This window comes from Staurois parvus, unplaced genomic scaffold, assembly GCF_062004578.1.
Source record: "Staurois parvus isolate SC_StPar_1 unplaced genomic scaffold, SC_StPar_1.0 ptg000014l, whole genome shotgun sequence".
In the NCBI taxonomy this organism is placed as follows: domain Eukaryota; kingdom Metazoa; phylum Chordata; class Amphibia; order Anura; family Ranidae; genus Staurois; species Staurois parvus.
In genome coordinates this window covers 568,176-590,172 of record NW_028317810.1, presented here as the reverse complement: position 1 = coordinate 590,172, position 21,997 = coordinate 568,176, and the positions used below count along the sequence as shown (strand labels likewise).

Below are 21,997 nucleotides of genomic sequence, written 5' to 3'. Positions count from 1 at the left end.
GAGGGTGTCAGTGATGGTTTTCTGCACAACTGTCAGGTCAGCAGTCTTTCCCATGATTGTGATTCCTACTAAACCAGACTGAGAGACCATTTAAAGGCTCAGGAACCCTTTGCAGGTGTTGTGGCTTAATTAGCTGATTAGAGTGGGACACTTTGAGCCGAGAATATTGTACCTTTTCACAATATTCTAATTTTCTGAGATTGTGGATTTGTGGTTTTCATGAGCTGTAAGGCATAATCATCACAATTATGACAAATCACGGCTTGAACTATCTTGCTTTGCATGTAATGAGTCTATATCATATATTAGTTTCACCTTTTAAGTTGCATTACTGAAATAAATGAACTTTTGCACGATATTCTAATTTTTCAAGTTTCACCTGTATATTTCTAGTGTGTGAGAAAACTGCCTCTTCCATGCTCTCCACCTCTAGTCTCCATGTGAGACTAGGACTTCTGATCTTAATAGTGTGATACCACGCTAATAAGCTGACTTGAGTAGGAGGGAGGTGGCTCAAAACAATAGGTGAAGGAGGGCAGGAAGAATAATTCTGCCCCAGGCCACAATCTCACATTTTTCATATTTCGAAATTATACCATTTAAAAAGGAGAGACAATGAAATAAGCAGTTTATATCGTTTACACAATATATCATTTACCACCATTCCCTATGTTCTGCTTTAAAACCATTACTTTTTGGCAGCTTCCTCATTTTAAACCAGATATTTATTTCAAAATATAAAAGAAAACGTATATTGCAAAAGCTATGGCCACTGCCAACAGGGAAACACAGATTCTTCTGTTATGGCATAGCAAATGTCTTCAGCTCCTAAAAATAACAGCGCAGGGAGCAGTATTAACCACTGAAATACAATTTCTTAAATATGAATCATATTTATTCAACTGATCGTTCCAATGTCAGTTCCATCTTCTCAGGTCAGAATGGAAAATGACTACAACTACTCTTCTACAAGACTTTCAAACAGACAAATGCAGGATCTTGTCCTTTATGTACAGAAATGGCCAAATGAAGCATATACTACCACAGAGAAAAGGTAGAAGTGTTGCTATAGCAACACCTAAAAAGACTTTCTACCATTTTCGAATATTCATTAGAAAAATATTAATCTCTGACTGGCTACAAGGAAAATGTGTCCATTCAACTCTACTTTACCTTCGCTCACATTTACAGCTTCACACTTATTTTGCTTAAAGTGGTTGTAAACCTCAGACATGAAATATGAACAAAGCATATCCCTCTATAGTGTGCGCTTGTCTCTATTAGGAGCACTAAGTGTAATTTCTGTCTGCTGCTTTGTTCTATCAGCATGAATCACTGCTGGTTTTCCTGCCACCTTGAGAAAAATGGTGACAAGGGAGGGACCTCCAGTAGCTTGACAACCTCAGCTCTGTTCCTGTGAGCTGTGTGAAGGGGGGGTGTGTCCCTTCCCTCCAATCAGCTCTCAGAACTCTCCTCCCTGAGGTCTGCAGTTTGTAATTTCAGCTCTCCCCCCGTTTTTTTAACTCTCAGACAAGCTTTATAAATTCAGCAGTTTGAATGGATGTAGTGAAGAGAAGACTACAGAAAAACAGGTACAATGTATGTAGGAGGATTTGTTTAATATCTGTGTATCACCTGAGGCCAGCCACATCACTGGGCATATGTAAGGGTTTACAACCACTTTAATTAGTTCATACTTCACCCACATGTGGAAGTCAACATTTTACAAACTGTGTTTAGTGCCTGTTAGCACTCATATTTTGGCCAATGTGTTCCCTTTTGAACTACTGACCTATAAATACATGAACACATAATCTTGCCTGTACACTCATACAATACTATCAGATATACTGTATATCAACACATTTGTTATGAATGTGTTTCATTCACTACTAGCATTAAGTTCTCAATGTCTTGGAGGTAGATGTGTTATACAGCAAACTACTGTCTTTTATACAAAATAAGTGGTCAGCAACTTACTGCATCATTACTGAGATTGGCTTGATTTTAATGGTGTCCTGAAACCATACAAGCACATTTGGAAGTATCAGGTCTAAACTGCTTAATGCAAATGCTTAGAAAACATATATGGCAGTGTGAACTTGTTGGGTAAACCGTATCTTCTGATAGGATGTGTGGGTACACATCCTATCAGAAGATACGGTTTACCCAACAAGTGCCCAATTGTAGAGGTTTGGAAAAACGCACTAGTGAGAATTCCAGGTATGGTAATCACTGGACTTTACCAATTGCAATAAAGATGTTCTCACTGAACCTGGTGTGTGGTGTTTGCTCCATAATGTTTAGGGAAAAAAAATGTCACCAGCATTTCCTAAAATCTGCGGTCTGCTACACGTGACCGAACTTTACACTTACTGAATATACTTTAAGTTGCGGCCTGTGTTACTTCTTTAAATAAGGCCGCAGAAATATACTGATCTGAGAGTATGAAATTCTATGTTCATTATATGCAAATTCCATGACAGTGAGTTATAGAAGGGGAGTAAAGGAAAACATGTACAATATACATATGAATATAAACAAAAAAGTAAATTTTCAGGACAAATTAGTTTGACAAAATAGGTATTATACCGGCTGGTCACATATAATTGTATTACTTTTCTTGTACTGTATAATCAACTGAGCACTAAGCAATCCCCTGTGAGATAAGGGCACCCAGCTGAAGGTCGCCTTGACACGCAAGTACAGCATGCCATTTACTAGATCATGGTTTCAGCCTTCCAGGCCAGCAGGTTACACTACTTTGTTCAGCAGCACAGACATTGACACAGATCAGCCAGAGCTTTATGACCACCCATATGACCACTAATATTAAGTAGGTCCCCCTTTTGTTTCCAAAACAGCCCTGACCTGTCAAGGCATGGACTCCACTAGACCTCTGAAAGTCTGCTGTGGTATCTGGAACGCAGTCATCAGTAATAGATCTTTGAAGTCCTTTAAGTTGGGAGGTGGGGTCTCCATGGACTGAACTTGTTTTTGCAGCACATCCCACAGATGCTCGATTGGATTGAGATCTGGAGAATTTGGAGGCCAAGTCAAAACCTCAAACTCATGTTCCTCAAACCATTCTTGAACCATTTTTGCAGTGTAGCAGGGCACATTATCCTGCTAAAAGAGCCAACTGTCATCAGGGATTACGGTTTCCATCAAAAGGGTGTACTTGGTCCAGGACCCAAAGTTTTCTAGCAGAATATTGCCCAAAACATCACACTGCCCCTGCCAGCTTGCCTTCTTCCCATAGTCCAATCTGGTGCCATCTCTTTCCCAGGTAAGTGACACACACGCACCCAGCCAGTCACAGGACGCAAGAGAAAACGTGACTCATTTGACCAGGCCACCTTCTTCCATTGCTTTGTGGTCCCGTTCTGATGATCATGTGCCCATTGTAGGAGCTTTTAGCTGGGGACATGGGTCAGCATAGGTCTAGTTCATTACAATATGGCCCTTGTTAAAGTCACTCAAATCCTTACAGTTGCCCATCTTTTCTGCTTTCACCACATCAACTTTAGGGACATGTTCACTTCCTGCTTAATATATCCCACCTACTTTCAGATGCCACTGTAATTTGATAATCAATGTTATTTACATTACTTGTCAGAGGTCATAATGCTATGGCTGATTGGTGTATACCCTCCTGTATGTCCTGGATCTACCCCAGAATCTCTGTTAGAAAGAAATCTAACACTTAACCTCACTACCCATATATTTAGAAAATGTAACCATAGTATCCATATATTTAGAAAGTGCTATAGCAGATTGGAGTTGAGCCAATCGTTCAATAAAACAGGCAAGTCTGCCAAATCATATTTTTGTTTTTGACCATTTTGCACTTTGTACATTGCAATTTACCTAAATACAAACATGCAGATTTGTCCACTCTGCGGAGGACCATGCAATAAAACCATGCTATGAATACTAGAACTTCACTTTGTAAAGTCACAATATAAAAAACTGCAGAAATGAAACATGGAGGTATTGCTTACAGCAACCAACCAGGTGACATCTGGCCTTTTACTGTGTACATTACAAAATGTGCTATGTCAGCAATTTTCCTTTGGTCATTTTTATATCCTCTGCTTACATGGCTAGACGTTGTGTCCTGAGGAGGAGTAATTGTGGTTAGCATTATCTAAGAACTCTAGTTAGGCCTGTACCACCATAGTAGACTCTGTGTTATTTCGGTATCACCTGTACCTGTTCCTGATGCCTATACTGTTCATATCTGTACCAACAATGCCTTCCAAGAGCATTAGTTCAAGCTGACCTGAAAGCTATAGAGCACAGCAAGTACAGTATATCCTCTTATTGAGATGTAAGGATGACTCACAACACCAGTACACAAGTCCCACAATTCAGGAAACCATAGCCTAAGACAATCTTTAAATCTAGTGCATTTACCTCCCCTCCTGTACAGGAGGCACAATGCAAGGAAAACCCCTCTATAAAGGGAAGACTATCACTGTACATTTTGTTGCTATAGAAGCACAATGACATGGCTTGAACCAGGGAAGCCTGAGGATAGAGATATTCCTCATTAGAACCTATATTCAGAAGACTGTATAGCAGAAGCCAATTTTCATCTGTATTTCAGCCTGCCAGCACATCTGCAGCACATATCACTAAAATAAGTGGTTATAGCCCATTGCTGCTCGTTATGCAGGCTGATGTAAGTACACATGTAAGTTTAGTGTCCATATATCTATTTTCTGGATCAGACCTAAACAGTATCTAAAAGTTGTATTCATTTTCTGGATCATTCCGAGAAATGTCTAAAAACTAATCTAAATCTTAAACAGAAAATACAAGATATATTTACAATCCTTCAAATACTGATCTGTACACCAAGTATACATTTTTAGACAGCGCGTCTACATTTACATAATTATTTTCAAAAACTGGAGAGAATGAAAGGTGCTGCTTCTGGCAAAGAACGAAACTCCAGATGACAGTTTTCTTGTGTAAGTTCCGTTAATAAGGGCTAGCACCTGTTCCTTGTAGTACTTTCGCTTTGTCTCAGCTTGTGAGAGATATCTACTAACCAGTACTGATTCAAAAAAAAATGATTGGCACTGATCCACCAGCTAATATACAAATGAAACAACCAGAAGTCATTCTCTAGCACTGATAAAATTGGCAGTTCAATATCTTATGAGGATCATTTGGATTTGTCATAGAAATCCATGTACCACGCAGATAATGTTGGCTGTATTGTGGTCTTGGAACTCATGATTAAAGTTCCTTTTGTACTTGCTCCATGGATCTTTATATTCATTATGAGTTTATATACAGAATAAAAGAATATTGAGCTGATAGGTAAATAATACTGGCAGCAGAATATGTATTCGCAAATTACATGAAATACATCAAGGCATGTTTCAGATTCAAGAATTCCCCTAGTGGTTGTACAACCATACTGCTGCTAGATCTATATAAAAACCATTGGCAAAAAGCCAGGAGGATGGACAGATGCCCTTTGACATGTGCCATCCACAATATTCAAGAGCCACCACAGATTGACTTTTAATGGCACAAAACACTTTGGTTAGTGTTAAAATATTTAAAATCCTTAAAGCAATCCCTCAAAGGGCAATTCAATAAGCCTGTATCATTCAAGAACCCCTTATGATGGGGCCTAAAGTACATTAAAGTAATGTCAGACCACTGTCTGTATAAATTTGAATGTCCTGAAAGCCTTAGATATGTACACTGTATGTCATATTTGGCATCATTAAGACATGCTACAAGCCACTTTGAGTTGCTTTTTTTTTTTTTGCAATATGTATAATACAAGCACCGTCTCTGGCTCAGTCTCCACTCTCCAGCAGCCACCTGAAGAGTGAGCCCATAGCAAAGAAATGTTTTAGTTATCATCCAAGGCAGGACATTAAGGTCATGAGCGCATGCAGCAACATAATGTGTTCTTGAGCACACAGCATGCACATTCATTTTATACATGGTGTGTTAAACACACGTCCGTCATGGATGGTATTCCCAAACCACAGCACCTCTGGTTAAGGATCCTCAGGAAAGGACTTCATCCTCCCCTACCTCTTGTAAGTAGCTCTCTCTCAAGCTTTCATCACTGCCTTGGATCCTGTGAAGTAAAGACAAAGTAAAGACAAAGTTAAAAGATTTCAAAAAGTAATGCAGATTCTACACAACCAGATTATAATGTAAAAAAAACATTCCATAACAGTCTTATTTTGCAGGAAAACAGCAAGACATGGTACAAGTGAACGCCAGATACTGAAAGCCAGGTCAGGCAAGTTAGTTGCAGATAGAGAGGAAGCAAATTTAATAATTGCAATATATATATATATATATATATATATATATATATATATATATATATATATATACTGTATACATACAGTAATGTATATTATTATGAAAATTGTACATAGGCAGTAGCAAAGACGTTAAGGGTCCTTTCATATGGTAATAAAGGCACCTGCAGTGTGAAGAGCTGTTTGCTTAAGTTTGTGGAGCATCCTGTGATAGATAGATAGATAGATAGATAGATAGATAGATAGATAGATCAATAGAGCTGCAGCGGATGTATGGACTTTGCCACACATCTGAGTTTGACAGTCGTGCAGGGACAGTTTTACAGCCCTGGACGCGCGCTGTCTGCGTTATGAGCCATGCAACGAATTCAGAAACAAGTCAAATGCATTATACTCCCATTGATAAATGTGCTGGGAGTTGCATGAAGGCTGCAGTTGTGAACTTCAGCTGAAAATGTGAGTTGCCTGACCAAAATGCCAATCTGCCAATCCCCTGACTTCAATAGATTATCAGCCAACAAGTCAGTCATTCACATTTAAAGCGGAGTTGCACCCAAAAGTGGAAGTTCTGCTTATCTTCTTCCTCCCCCCCTCCTGCTGCCACATTTGGCACCTCTTGGGGGGAAAGGGGAGCAGGCTCCTGGTATTGACAGGTACCCATTCCCTCTGCTGGCTTAGTTTGCCACTGAGAACTGAGCTGGAAGTTGCCCCCCCCCCCCTGCAGCCTTCTGGGAAACTCAACAGGTCCCAGAGGACTGGGGGCCATTCACAAAGCACATGCACAGTGGGAAATCGGTTGTGAAGCCGCAAGGCTTCACTTGCTTTTTCCCTTAGTCAAGATGGCAGCGCCAGCACCAAACAGCTGATTAAGAAATTGGCTCGGGGTGAGGACACCACTGGATGCCTGGACAGGTAAGTGCTGACTTTTGAACACCGTTTTAGTAGTGTGTGCTACTTGGAGATACAGGGAGGAAAAGGAGACAAGATAATCAGACCAGATTCAAGTTCGTCAATAAAAACAGCAACAGCCCAAATCTGTTCATATGGTAAAATGTTGTGCCTAGAGCAGCAATATGACTTATCTAATGATTCAGTTGTAAAGTATTGGTGAAGAAGGTCCACATATTGCTTTATTCAAACAGCTCTGAGCCATCCAGGATATCTCGCACTAGCTATCAAATACATCTAGGCACACCAGCCCTTCTGGCAAACTCCAGAGGAGGGATGAGCTCAAGAGTGTTTGGATCCCAGTCCCTTGTATATGTGAGCCTGTGGGGTGGGCAATGCCTTGTCTGCTTTAATTGGAAGTGTGTAGTGACAGCTTCCTGGTGGGAAAGCTCAGGAAGGTTTGGACAAGGATCTGAACATGCCTGATTTTATCCCTACTCCAGAGTGTACACTGATCTGCCTGTTTGGGTCTGAAGATAAAGGCCTCAATGAAATATTAGAATATCATATTAGCCTTTAGGCTAAGTTCACACTATAATGGACAGCTGCCGGAACACTTTACCGCACAGGCAGCTGTCCATTGCCAGCTGCGGTAGGGGAAGTGTGGTGTGTGATTCAGCATATCATGCACCGCCCCTCTTTTTTTGTACAAACTTTATTTCAAATGTACAAAATGTATACTCAATTCATGGCATTGTAGAGCAGCGTGGGGCTCTGATCTGTGGGAGAAGCCTCAGCATCATCACATACAATGCAGGGACATTAACTCTGTATGGTATGCTAAGGAGGCTGGAGTATGACCGGAACTAGTCAAAGCTTAGATAGCCGCTGTGGGGGAAGGAATGCAGCACTGAAAAGACCCTGCTGGAGCAAGAAGTAGGGTAAGTATTTACACCTTAATCCCCAGGCCTTAACTACATGAGTAGTTAACTCTTGCTGAGGAGGAAGCCCCACATTAAGGGCTCTTTTACATTGGCTTTGGCACCTACCACTTCAACATGATTTTTGATGTGTTTTTAATGCTTCCTTGATGCTTCGACAATGCTTCAGTGAGTGATGTTTTTTTTTAAAGTTTTAACCCTCTCATAGGTGGAGGGGAGAGAGAAGAGCGGACACAAATCCGGTCTCCTCTCCTTCTTACTGTGACCCAGAAAGCGACGTGTATGGCATCACTTCTGGGTCACCCTCTCATTTTCCCCTAGAATAGCTGGGGAGGAATACGATCTGCACTGCAATACATGAAGCCTGGAGGAGACATGCAGGGTCTTTTAGACCCTGCATGTCTCATTACAGAATACCTGTTGCCCAAAAATCATCATACAGGCTTAAAAAAAAGTTAAGCAAGAAATTTTTTTTTTTATTGCCAAAAAATAAAGTTACACCCAAGCACAAAAGATTCCCCCCCAAAAACAAAAATTTTGAGGCCTCCCCACCCCCATATATACGCACATATAAACATACATGCACGCGTCAGAGGTGCCTATACGTGAAAATTTAAACTGCAATACATGTTACATATTGCAGCACATACCAGAGTGAGAGCATTAATTCTATCACAAGACCTCCTTTGTAACACTAAACTGATGACCTGTAGGGGCTTTTGAAGAGTCATCTTTAGAAAATATAGGGTACCGAAGTTTTGTCTCCATTTCATGGGCACACACAAATTTAAGGTGGGTATCTATTTACTCGGTGCAACCTTGTCTTTTATATTTTACCAAAAATGTGGGTAATTTATTGCATTTGTTTGCCCTAAAATTCACTTTAGTGTGTTTTTTACTGAAATTTTGCATTTCTTAGACCTTTGCAGTAATATCATGTGACATAAAAAATTGGAACTACTACTAATTTATTTTCTAGGGTGTCTGCTTTCAGAAAATATATAATGTTTGGGGGTTTTGTGCAATCTTCAGGCCTAAAATGATTTTTTAAATGTGTGCAGAAAATGCAAAAAAGGCTCTAACAGTGAAAGGGTCAATGCAGCATGGCAAATGTCCTGTGTGTATGTTGACTTTTCATTAGTACCCCTATTTAGCAGATTCACAGCTTACTGATACCCTCGTTCAGCAGATCCCCAGCTTATTAGTACCTGCTAATGCTCCACTCAGTAGTACTTCCAGATTTGCTGATACTCCGCTCAGTAGTAACTCTGAGCTCTGCTGATCCCATGCTCAGTAATAACCCCCAGCTCTGCTGATTCCCCACTCAGTAGTAACCCCCAGCTGTGCTAATCATCTGCTTTTGCTGTTCCTCCTCTTTCTTTCTGGTTCCTTGTCACCTACCGCTATTTTTTTCCCATGCTGAGCACCACGTGTGACATTACTGGTTTCTCCTGCTACGGTCCCCCAGCTCTGCTGATCCTCTGCTACTTAGTCCTCTCTCTCCGGTCACCTTCTTCTATAGCGTTCTCATGTTGCACACCATGTGTCCCGTCTGCTAATTGCTCCTCTCCAGTTAGGATCCCGCTCACCTTCCTGCTGTTCCTCACTGCACACCAGATCTCTGCACCAGACACTCCCAGAATATATAAACACAAACCGGAATTGACTGCTTATGACATCTTTCCGTTTCGCTTGTTGGTCTCCCAGTGCATCCTGGGATATCTCATGCCTGCAATACTTCCACAAAAAACACAGCTAAAGCTGAAAAAAAGTCTCTCAAAAGCTGTAGGTGCTTTCATAGAGTTCTATGGAGGCTTTGAAGATGCTTTAAAGCACCATGAACGGGAGATGGGGTATAATTTTTGAAGCAAAGTGAAGCAAAGCACAACACAATGAGTAAACAGGACTGTAAGCTTACCATTTTATTTAGTAAAGGAGGTTTGATTGGCATTCAGGGTGCTTTAAAAAGCATGTCGAATTCCACATTTTGAAGCAAGTGTAAATGAGCCCTTACTCAGTTCACACTAGATCTGACTTTGAAATTGTGCGGCTTCACCTGAAGTCGCTTGATTTCAAAGCCGCATGTCAGTGCGACTTGGCTGACATTCGTGCAACTTCATGCAAAAAATGTCTATGCAAGTTGCACCTCAAATTACAGCAGGAACCCTTTTATCAAATTGAGGCAGCACCGCAAAGTCAGAGTTGCACCGATTTGAACAGTTCCATTGTGGACAATAGGGTGCGACTTGTCATGCGATTTGAAAGCTGGGAGGACATATAAACTGTTGCCTATTTTTGGTCTGTACAACGCTAGTAGTATGTGATCAATCTATGACTGTTGTCAGAACCTGTGATTCTATTTTTACACAGATCTTTTCTTGTATGAATACAAACAGTGATATCAAATTCCCTGCTGGTAAAACATATGAGGTTAACTAAAGGCCTATTCTTGTACATTTATAAATTATTCATGGACCAAAAACAAGTGTTCTGGATTGACCCCAGAGCCCATTTTCAATGAAGAAACATTTCCTTTACCATCACAGCTGTCATAAAATGTACCACAATCTAAATAAGGATCGTATACCTCACATTAAGCTAGTTCCTGAGCTACCATTGAGATAAAAAGGCATATTTATCTTTGGTATGGTGAAGAAGATCTTCAAGGTTTGCAACACCAATTATAAAAACTCTTCTACTTTCCTTACTCCTGTTAGAGTTATTAGCAGTCCTCTGCTTGGCATCACTGATGAATCCCTTTAGGTGTATGTGTTGTTTATGACCTGGCACGCCACAGTACAAGACTAGCTGTAGACAGGTAATACCTGCTTTGTGTATGGCTGTGTGTGAGAACATCATGCAAAGCTGTGTTAGAATAGGAGCACAGGCTATCAGGTGGACAGAGACACTGCTTCTGAAGCTTTACTTGTTACCTTTTCCTGATATTTTCCCTGACTTGTTTTTTCTACAATGAAAAAAGAAATTAATCTGAGCGCTTTATTCACACTAACAATGGTTCATATTCAATGTAAAAAGGTTTGTTATGCGGACATGGTGGTAGCCATTTTACCTGCTGAATGTGCATTAGTAATGCCATTGTTTCTCATTAAATCAACAGGCCAATTTATTGTCAATGCTGTATTCACTGCCTCCACTAAATTAATACTATTATACAGGATTTATATAGCGCCAACAGTTTGCGCAGTGCTTTACAATATAAAGGGAGACATTACAATTACAATACATTTCAGTACAGAAGGAATAGGAAGGCTCTGCTCGTGGAGCTTACAATCTAAAAGGAAGGGGGAGGTGGTACAAAAGGTTATAGCTGCAGGGGATGATCTGATGGAGGTGACTCAAGTACAGTTCTTAGGAGGAGGTGGGGTAGGCTTCCCTAAATAAGCGAGTTTTCACAGATCGCCTGAAGGCAGACAGTGTGGGGGCTGACCGAACATACTGGGGTAGGGAGTTCCAGAGGATTGGAGAGACTCTGTAGAAGTCCTGGAGGCGAGCATGGTAGGTTACAAGGGAACTAGAGAGCATGATGTCTTGGGAGGAGCAGAATGGGTGATTTGGACGATATGTCCAAATGAGGTTGGTGATGCAGCTGGGGGCAGTCTTGTGGATGGCTTTGTGCATGCAGGTTAGAGTACAAATATTTTAAAATATACTTGTCATGAGTGAAATGTAAGCAGCCAATGCTGATTGGTTCTACAAAGGCTAGCTTACTGGCTGCAAGTCAGAAATCCTTATTTGCAAAACTGTTGTGACTCAAATTATTGAAGCCAGAGGCAATATTAAAGCCAAAATATGACAGCCAGGTTTGTCAAGTAGAAATAAATGGGAAGCACACTGATGCCGTCACTGATGTAAAACCAGCTTTAATATAACAGTAAAGGATTCACAACATATACGCTCACCTGTCCACCTCCCGATCTACTGCATTTCTTTCCACAAAGGGCTGTATCATGTCTCCATGAACTTTGGGTCAGGTATACACAATAATATTGTGCTGAAGAAGAATGCTGTCAGAATTAATCCCAGGTACCCTGGAGAGTACAGGGTCAGGGGATTTCACTGATGTTTAAATAGAGAGGGAGTATAACCCATCACATCACATGTGCTAGTAAAGGAGAAAAATTTTCCATGTGAGAAATATAGTGTCAGGTCTACAGGAGACCACGCAGAAGCCCAGCTATTGCAATAGACATTGTGGCAGGTCTACAGGAGACTTTTCAGGAGCCTAGTTACTGAAGCAAATGTCAGAAGACATCCCCCCACCTCCAGAGGTGGAGGCAAACCTTCAGTGTGAAAAAGGCTTTTGAGCAGGTCTGGTGGGCTTAGAGGTAAACAGGCTGCCACGAAAAGATAGACATGCATTGGATGATGACATCTGGAAGGGGCTAACAGGCTGTACATGTATGGTATAGAAGGACAATTCAATAGGGAAGAGTGACTGTGGATAGTGGGGTAGGAACCAACCTTCACTTCATAACCATCTTAATGTATTCCACAAGGGATTTTCCAAAGAGGATTGATCTCACCTTCGAAGACCACGCAGAATAGGCACTTTCCAGAGCAGGGTGAGTAGACCAAGCTTTAAGGCTTAAAACTCTGCGCATATGCACAGAAAGTAGGGTTCTGGAGAATGGCTTCTATGCAAAACAGTAGGGTTGAGGGCGAGAGCTATAATCTTGCAGAAAGAATAGTATTATCTACAGTATATAAGGAGAAAGCACACTATTGAGTTCTCCAATCCATTTTTGACATAGTGTAGGCCAGGGGTCTCCAAACTATGGCCCTCCAGGTGTTGAGGAACTGCAAGTCCCATGAGGCCTTGCAAGACTCTTGACAGCCACAGGCAAGACTCCCAGAGGCAGAGGCATGATGGGACTTTTGGAGGAATAATAGGAGTTTGGAGACCCCTGGTCTAGGCAACTGACAGGGTGGCAACAGCCAGCTGCACGGCTGGACCAGCCAGACCAAAGGATGTCTTCTTAGTAGTCTCCTCAAAGAAGGGAATGCCCTCAAATGAAACAGTAGATTTATTATTTAGTGCAAAAATGGCTGGGTCCACAGTGGGAACAGTCCATTTCTTTTTCAATTCTTCTTCCATAGGGTACAATGCAGCAAAAATGCCAGATGGAGTGAATAACCTCTTAGAATTAGGACAATCATTATATAAAGTCCAGCTGGCTTGGTCAAGAGTAGCGGAATTCTAACAACGGACTTCTTTTTTGTGCATATTGGATTATGTAGATGCTATACAGAACTACTTGTATCTATTTTTTGTACTGTTGGTGAATTGGTGAGAGGACATACTGGATACCTTTGCTGCCATTGTGCTATTGCTGGGTGTCCAGTGCGTCTCTATACCTTTAAGGAGGGATGGGATCCCTCAAGGCATACCTGCCCTTAATCCATTATTATATAAGTGTTCCAACTTTGAAGACTCTCAAAATGTATAGAGTTAGGACTGCAGTACATTGGGGTGCCATGACATGGCGTTTGCAGCTTATGCATATATTTGCAAATTTGTGCAAACTAAACCTCTTGGCTTTAACATGAACTGTTAGACAGAGTTAATTCAGTTTATTGCAGGCTGCCTGGTGAGCTGGGAATTTTTGTTTGTTGTCTTTTGACAGAATGTTTTCTGCAGCCTTTAGAATCAATTTAAGAAACAGTGGATGTACATTTTCATGCTGCTTGACTACCAAGTCCCAATGTCCTATTGGGAAAGAAAGTTATGTTTACTGAATATACAGTACCACCAATGTAAAGGCCAATGCTTGCCAAGCACAAAATACAACAGCAGTCACTACTGAACTAGTTGGAACACATTCATCTACAGCCATTTATAATTATAAATGAAAAAAAATTGTCACGGCTGGAAAATATTCACCTCTGTACTGAAGTGAGGGAAAGGCAGTGACACCATACCACTGCTGAGATTCTACAGAAGTAGAGTTCAGCCTGCTACTGGGGAACAAAGTTTACTAAGAATGGATCACAATAATAGTGCACTTACGCTTGTAGATTTCCAGGGGAGGACAAGGATCTCTCTTCTTTTCTGCTTCCCTCGAATGGATTCCCAAATGATCGCTTCCGAAGCATCGTTTTCACCAATATCTGTGAGCACAAAATGAACATTTCAAAAGGTTTTAATAAGCAGATCTTGCCTGATCATTTTCTAATTAACTAGCTAAAAAATTTGCCAAGTATTATGCCACATACTACATGTATACACATGCCAGTTGCTTTCATATAGTTCGAACACAATGCTATTATATCGGTCAGGCTATGGCTGAGTATACCATCTTACTTAACATCATACACATTTCAATAAATGGTTATCAATGAATACAATTTTAAAGTAGATCTAAACTATAAGGGCTCAGTAACATCTATGCACTACAGTAAAAAACATTACCTCAATGCACATTATGAAAAATAAGGCATTGCATGGCTATTCATTTTCAATGGCATTCTAACACATTAAAGGAATGCACCAACACTGCAACGCACATTGACACACTAGCATGTGTAGGAAAAAATGGTGCAGGTCTGATTTTTGGTGCATTGATGGCCTATTGGGCTAAATGGGCAGCATTATTACACGTTAACATGCAAAAATAATGTTTGATAATGCACCATGGCAATCAGAATTGGCCATGACTGAATTACATTTAGTTTTCTTAACCAATGTGTATCATAATCAGTTGTCAAGTTTTGTTTTACATAAAATATGACTTAACTTTTTTAAAATTATATTTTTTCAAATAAGTGCTGCTGATCTCTTGCAGCCACTCATTATCTACATTCACAACACTCCAATAGTGGTGGCATGGCATTTCTTAGCATTTCCTGATGGTGACAAAACATGTCTGAACATTGTGGATCAACCTGGCTGCTTGCAGTGTCCACCAGAAGTGCACTGAACAGAGAGTGACAAAGCAGGAAGGCAATTAGAAGGCAAGGGGCAGGCCATTGCCACCCTATAACAGGATATCCAGGTAATATTTTATGTAATTGGCAGATTTACAAAGGTTCAAACTGATTAATACGTTAAAGATTATAACTTATTTTAGTGATAGAATTTACATATACTTTAAAAGATCTTAAATGGTTAGTTCAAGATTTAAAGAAAAATGTAAAAGTGAACTACGGACAGCCTCCGCACCCCCTGGGTCCCCACTTTACTTACCTCCATGGTTGCTGAGTTCTCAACAACCCTGCAGCTGCTCCAGTGGTCTGGGGATTTTAAATGCCTGATCTTCTCCCTCTTTTAAGTCAGTGCTTCCAGGATAAACCAGATAGATTGCGACTGGTCAGCATTTGCGATGTTATGGCACCGACCAATCAGAATCCATCTGGTCCGTGCGTGAAATGCTGATGGAGAAGAGGGAGAAGAGTGGGGATTTCAACTCCCTGGACAGCTGGAGTGGCTGCGGGGTGCTGACAGATCAGCAATCCTGGAACGAAGTACAGCAAGCACTGGAGGAGTTCAGTGATAGTTCATCTTTACATTTTTTTCTGTAAAGGTGAACACTTTAAAATTACTCTGTCTTTGCCACAAAAATTTCACCAAAGCAGTTCCCTGCACAGTAACAATACACTTACCTCTCCGGTCTCCATTAAGGTAAAAACCTTCTGGCTTTAGAACCACTTTAAGGCTTGTTGGCCATTATCAATATAAGGCACGTGAACCATGAATTCTATGGGGTAGGCCTTATGGAATAATGGCTACAGGCCTGAGAATTTTGTTTAAGCTGTATACGGGGACATGAAGGAATGATCTACATAGGCATTAACCTGAAATAAAAAATAAGCGCCCTTTTTTATTGGTTTTGTGCTGAAAGTGATGGAGTGCTCTACTTAGGTGTACTCTGACTGTGCTTTTTCTGTGTCTGTTGAGGCTCTTTTATGCATCTTCTGTGTGTTATGTGTATGCTTTGTCTGCATGAACTCTGTCTATGCATGCTCTGTGTCTGTGCCACTACCTACATAAGAAGCAGGCACATGGGATGAGGATGAAACATTGAAATGGAGAGTGGGAGGGGTCTGAGAGGGATTGCCACATTTAGGAAGAGGGCATGAAGGGAGATGGAGCATATTCACTGGGGGTGTAAAGCTAAATTTGTATAAGAACCCTATAGAAAAGCTTATAGGAAACAGAATGTTCACTTCTTTTTCCACTATATAGGCATATAAATATATGGAATAAAAGTTGTTGTTGCTGGTAAAGAGCAATTAGTTTTCCAAGGGAGACTATAAAAGTGATAATATGAGAGAACAGTAATACAAAATATAAGAGATGTGGTGGTATGCTCAACATATGTTGCAGGAGACCTGGGAATTTCATCGGGCTCAGTAATAACTGCACTAGCATCTGTCTCTATAAGATCATGACCTCTTTGTCAGAACTGGTAATCAAGTAAGGACAACATGAGTAATCAACATTAGCAAAAACCTGACATTTGCCAAAAAGGCCATAGTTAATGTGAGGATTTGTAGTTCTGCTGTTAGCAAGCTCATGTTTAAAGTAAAACAATTTAATACATTTCTTTATAATTTGGGATTGAGTAAAGAAGGGTTAAAACCCCTTTCACATTTGTTTTGCTATAGGTGCCATTGTGGAGATTTCCTGGGGACATGCTCCATGAGAGAGGAAGTGTTCTTTTTATCTGTTATACAAAACTGAGGAAAAGAAAATAGTGCACAAAAGCTGGATAGTTGCTGGTAGAAATCAATAATGTTTCAAATTTTAATCTCTGAAAATGAGACCAGAAAGTACATTAGTCACTATGAGCAACAACTCCACATTTGTTTCTCACTATTGATTCCTTAATCTCTGCAGATTGATATATCAATCTGAGGCATATCAAATAAACTGTGCAGTGTGGCCTGATTAATATAGGCAGGAGACAATACAAACAATAATGGCACAAAGCAGTCTGTAGACATACCACTGTAGCCAAGCTGGGGATGTGCTTCACCGAATTCTCCACTTCTTCTTCAGTGACCTCTATCAGAGTGCAGTTCTCATCCTCACTTGGAAGAGGTTCTGCCCCATGCTTGGTGACCCATGGGTGCAGCTTAAAATAGCAAAGGATGTAGCAGTTAGGCATTGCAAAAATAACACATTGTACATTAGAGTTTTAACATATACTTGCCATACACACACAAAAATTAAAATAGGTACATGTACATACATTTAACATGTATTCGTTTTGTTACACACCTCAAAGAAAAAAACATCCACTAGGCAGTATTAATAAAATGAGAACTGGCATATAGTGTGCTCACTGTCAAAGAGGAATATTTCCAAAATGCCAAAAAGAATGATTGGATTCTAATGATCACATGGTGCTTAATGTTAACAGCTCTTCAATTTAAAAGGACTGAAAACCCAAACAATGAACTTCTCTTAAAGTATAAGTTCACCTTTAAAAAATGAATAATTGCACATCTTTTTGCAAGTAAAAAAATGTGCATTTATTATTTTTATTACTTGGAGTCTAGAAAGCATTGTACCCACGATCAGCAGATTGAGGGTGCCATGCCGGACTCCTGCAGACTTGTCAGTGTATTTGTCTGATCGCACCTCAGACAGTCAAGCAGATACACACTGACAGGAAGAATCGCTGAACTACCACAGTGATCAACAGCGCTGTGGCAGTTAATTGAGAACTACAAGCTGACAGGCACAAAGGCTGTCAGTGCTTGTAGTTTTCCACTCACAGAATTCTGTGAATGAAAGACATGGCGAGCGGGTGGAGCCCTCAAAAATGGGTGGAACATTTAACAAGTTCTCTAAGGTGAACTTATCCTTTAAGCTGGTCACAGATGGATCGAAAGGGACCAGCCACATTTCGATCCATCTATGTTCAAGAGCAGTTGATCTACTGATGGACTTCACATGAACAGGATTGCTGGAAAAATTAAAGTGTTACTAAACCCAGGACCCTGCATTCACTATGTCTGGTCTCCCACAGTACACAACACATGAAAATGCAATTATTTTAGTAAATATAAACTGCTAAATACCTTTTCTCATCAGCAGTTAGAGCAGTCTTGTGACTTCAGCAGAGCACTGGTTAAAGCTTGTAGGAAGAGTTTTCTTTCTGCTCTAGGAGGATGCGAAACCCCTGACCCTCTGTCTGGACAGTGCTGATTGGCCCTGTGCTGATCACATGCACCCTCCCAAGGAAAAAAAAAACTCTAGCAATACACACCAAACTCAGTCTGTATCAGGTGGACATTTCAGCAAGAGGAGGGGCAGAGAATGAAGGATCAAACAGCCTTTTTACACAATGTGGAGGATTAACCCCTTAGGTTCCACAGTGAGTATAACAAGCATGCTTTACTGCATATACAGACTGATTTTACTGTTGTGGGTTTAGTAACACTTTAAGTTCAATCAATGCTGCAGCCAACAGAGTGTAGCGCTGATCAGTGTATTCTGACAGTGAGGGAGTCCAGCTGACTCCACAGCTATCAGAATACAATGACACACCCGGGAGGGTTCCCAAATCCACCTCAAATGTGTGGATGGGGGAATATGGCCAGCTTTATTTCCTCTTTTTTGCTCTTTGTACTATACCATTGAATGTGTTTTGTTAGATTTGTCTGAAAAGTGCAAAAAATACCTGTTGATCTTGCCAGAAATCTTGATATTTGATAATTTCCTGTGCTCTCTGCCTGTGCTGCATTGTTATCAGTTATATTGGTATGAGAACCACAGTATCCCACTGATCTATGTTATGCACAAGAGTACTTTGGGAGATTCCAGTAGTTCTTTCCTGTGTGTTGTCCTGATACAGTGAGCATAGACTTACCAGGACAGGAAGTACATTACTGGAAGAATCAACATGCAGAAAAAAAAGGAAAAAGCCTGAACAAAGAAAACTAATGCAGCCAGCACATCTAAGGTAAGTGACAATATATTACATTTTTGTTCTGAGGTTTGTTTTCCTGTATGCAAGCAGCTAGTTTTATCAATATTTTTGAAAAAAAAGAAGGAAGGGATGTATTTGCTAACAAAAAATATGCCTATCATATCATAACTAGAACAACTTTTCATTTCCTCTAAAAGCCAAATATTTCTGCAATCATTTTGACACCTAAATAATACATATCTTTTTTTTTTCCTAAGGTCCTGTAAAAATTATTTTCCCTTCTGTACAATCTAAAGACCTAAAATGTGGTTCATACTTGAAAACAGCTAATGCTACTGTGGATAAAATGTTTTTTTTCCCCTGAGTTGTACTGACTGTACTCATTGAGTATTTTAAATGACACACAAATTCAAATTCTGATACAAAGTTATTTACATATGAAAGGTTAACATGGATGGGCATTTGGAGGCAGGAAAAAAAAGCTCAAATGCCTGTAAAAACAGTGTTTTTGAGCTCAAGTGAGTATGAGGCCTAACAATGTTGCGAAGTATTTAACAAAGAGCCTGCAAACACCGTTAGCCAGCTGCATGTACACAGCAGTTGTCTGCAGTTGTGCTGTAGAGCAAGGGTGTCAAACTGGTGGCCCTCCAGCTGTTGCCAAACTACAAGTCCCATGAGGCATTGCAAGGCTGGCAGTTACAAGCATTACTTCCAAAGGCAGAGGCATGATGGGACTTGTAGTTTGGCAACAGCTGGAGGGCTGCCAGTTTGACACCCCTGCTGTACAGAATGGGATCGGGTGGCCAAACTGACTGCTAGTCCTGGTGATTTTATGGAGCAATGTGGCTGCGGTAAGAGAAGATTTTTCTAGGGTGTACTACACTCAAGTGGTTTGTTTTAAGGCATACAGTTATAATATACTGGGATATCTGAAGTATAATTTATGAATTGTCTCATTGGCTACAGCTCAGCTGAAATACATGGTAATATGCACACTTCAACTGCATGGGTAATACCCTCCTTGCTATACATGGATTAGAGGCAAGTTTGTGCACCTCCTCATGAATACATCATGCAGAAGAACATTGAGCTCACCTTTATATCAGGTACAGTAAGCCTAGATTCTGGGTTTTTATCCAGCATTTTAATAATTAGATCCCTTAGGTCCTCTGCTATTTCTGGCCTGTTAAAAAAAAAAAGATATTAAAAGCTGTTGAGTTTTTAATTACTGTTACTGTCATTTTAATAATCCTGGTATGTAACATGGGCTATGGGGATGATTTGTAAATGCTAGTAAAGAACATTCAGTGGAATCTAAAATGGCCCCAACGACAGTTTTCAGTTCTGTCTGAACTACCTGTGGCTAATTCAGGTAGGCAATGTGCCTGTGTTGGTAACATTACTGATACGTGCAGCAAATTCAGGTAGTTCTTACAACCGCCACTTTAAGAATCTGTCATAGTGGCAGGGAAAAATTCTTTAACAATTACCACCAGTTTTCCATTTAGGCAGTAATTAAGACCATCTTTGATCAGTTCTTACCCCTGGTTCACATATATGCGGCCGTGTGTGTCGCATTTTGCGTGGGCATGAGAGCCCATTCATTTGAATGGACTCCCCTGTCCTACAATACGCAGGGAAGAAGTCCCTGCACTTCTTCTGAAAACGCAGCCCGCACGGGAACCTCCATTCCCAGTACGGTTGCGTTTTCCAGAGCGGGCGGCGTGCCATTAGAACTAATGGCACCTGCCCGCAGGTCCGCCTTCCTCTGCGTGGGTGGTGCGGCTGCACGGATTTTCGTGTGGATCCACAGTGGCACCACCCGCACATATGTGAACCAAGCATTAGACTGTGCCTGTGCTGGGAAGCTGTCAAGTCTGTGGCAGCTTCCATAACCGTACTGTATCCCCTGCCCCATTTAGCTGGTGACTGAAGAAGAGATTCCCTGGCCAAAAGCTAAATGTACGGAAAAGGGCAAGGGATACAGCTGATGTCATTACCCATATATGGGCAATGCCCGTATTTGGGAAACAAATATCACTGGGTGGGTGGAGCCTGATGGGTAACTGAGAGACTAGTTTTCCATTAGGTCTACTTCACCTCTAAGTGACAGTACACAGCAGTGGGTAGGTCTGACAGCCACTATTGGACTGATTAGTGGCTATGGATCTGCCCACTCCCATGCACTGTCAATCAAACGTGGAGCACTACCTGATAGAGAACTAGTCTCTCAGTTCCCCATCTGACTCTGCCCACCCTAGTATAAAATTCTTTGGCCAAGCAGCTATCAGTGTAGAGGGCACAATGGACAGGGAGGGAAGGAGTGAATGCACTGGGGAAGGCGTGCCCAATGTGAATACTTCTTCCTCAGTGCAGACACAGACAAATTCATGTACCAGGTACATGAACTGGGCACAAGCACCAAGAATTTTGGTGCTGCACCCCAACTGAATTCTAAAGGGTGTCTACGATACCCTTTATGAATTCTCCCGATTATGTCTGTGACCCACAACAACCAATCAGATCAGTTTTTACTTGTATAACTAGTATTATATACTAGTACTTGTATAACTAGTATCCTTACTGTTGGGTGACAACCATACTACAAACAGGGGACAGTGTGACTTACTGGTCTGGTAATTCCAGTGGCTGATTTTTTATCTTGCCGTGTAGGGATAAAATTCTCTCATCCATAAATGGACACTGAAAACATTAAGATGTTAGTCAATACAAAGCAGTCTGTTACGCAGCACAAGTGTGATTTACAAATAGATGCAAAGACATTTATACATATTTAAAGCTTGGAATGTGTGTTTTTAATCTCCAGTTAATATACAAGTTACTTTACTTGAAGGGAAAATACAGAATTATTTTCTGTTACTGCAATTAGAATTAGTAATACATTTTTTACAATATAGAAAATGTTATGTAAATTTCATTTTTTTTCTACACGCTTGCTCTT

General features: G+C 40.7%; 1 protein-coding gene across 2 annotated transcripts in view; it reads right to left on the bottom strand.

Annotated features, from left to right (window-relative positions):
• Window positions 1-344: 344 nt before the first annotated feature.
• Window positions 345-21,997, bottom strand: part of CAMKK2 (calcium/calmodulin dependent protein kinase kinase 2) — a 180,863-nt gene continuing 159,210 nt past the window's right edge. For both annotated transcript variants that reach the window (XM_089676527.1, XM_089676534.1), the window contains exons 12-16: window positions 21,665-21,738; window positions 20,131-20,218; window positions 17,104-17,232; window positions 14,166-14,266; window positions 345-6,115 (exon numbers count right to left, since the gene is read on the bottom strand). In XM_089676527.1, coding sequence (XP_089532653.1) covers window positions 6,043-6,115; window positions 14,166-14,266; window positions 17,104-17,232; window positions 20,131-20,218; window positions 21,665-21,738 — 465 coding nt within the window. In that variant the 3' untranslated portion in view covers window positions 345-6,042. The remainder of the gene's footprint in view (window positions 6,116-14,165; window positions 14,267-17,103; window positions 17,233-20,130; window positions 20,219-21,664; window positions 21,739-21,997) is intronic.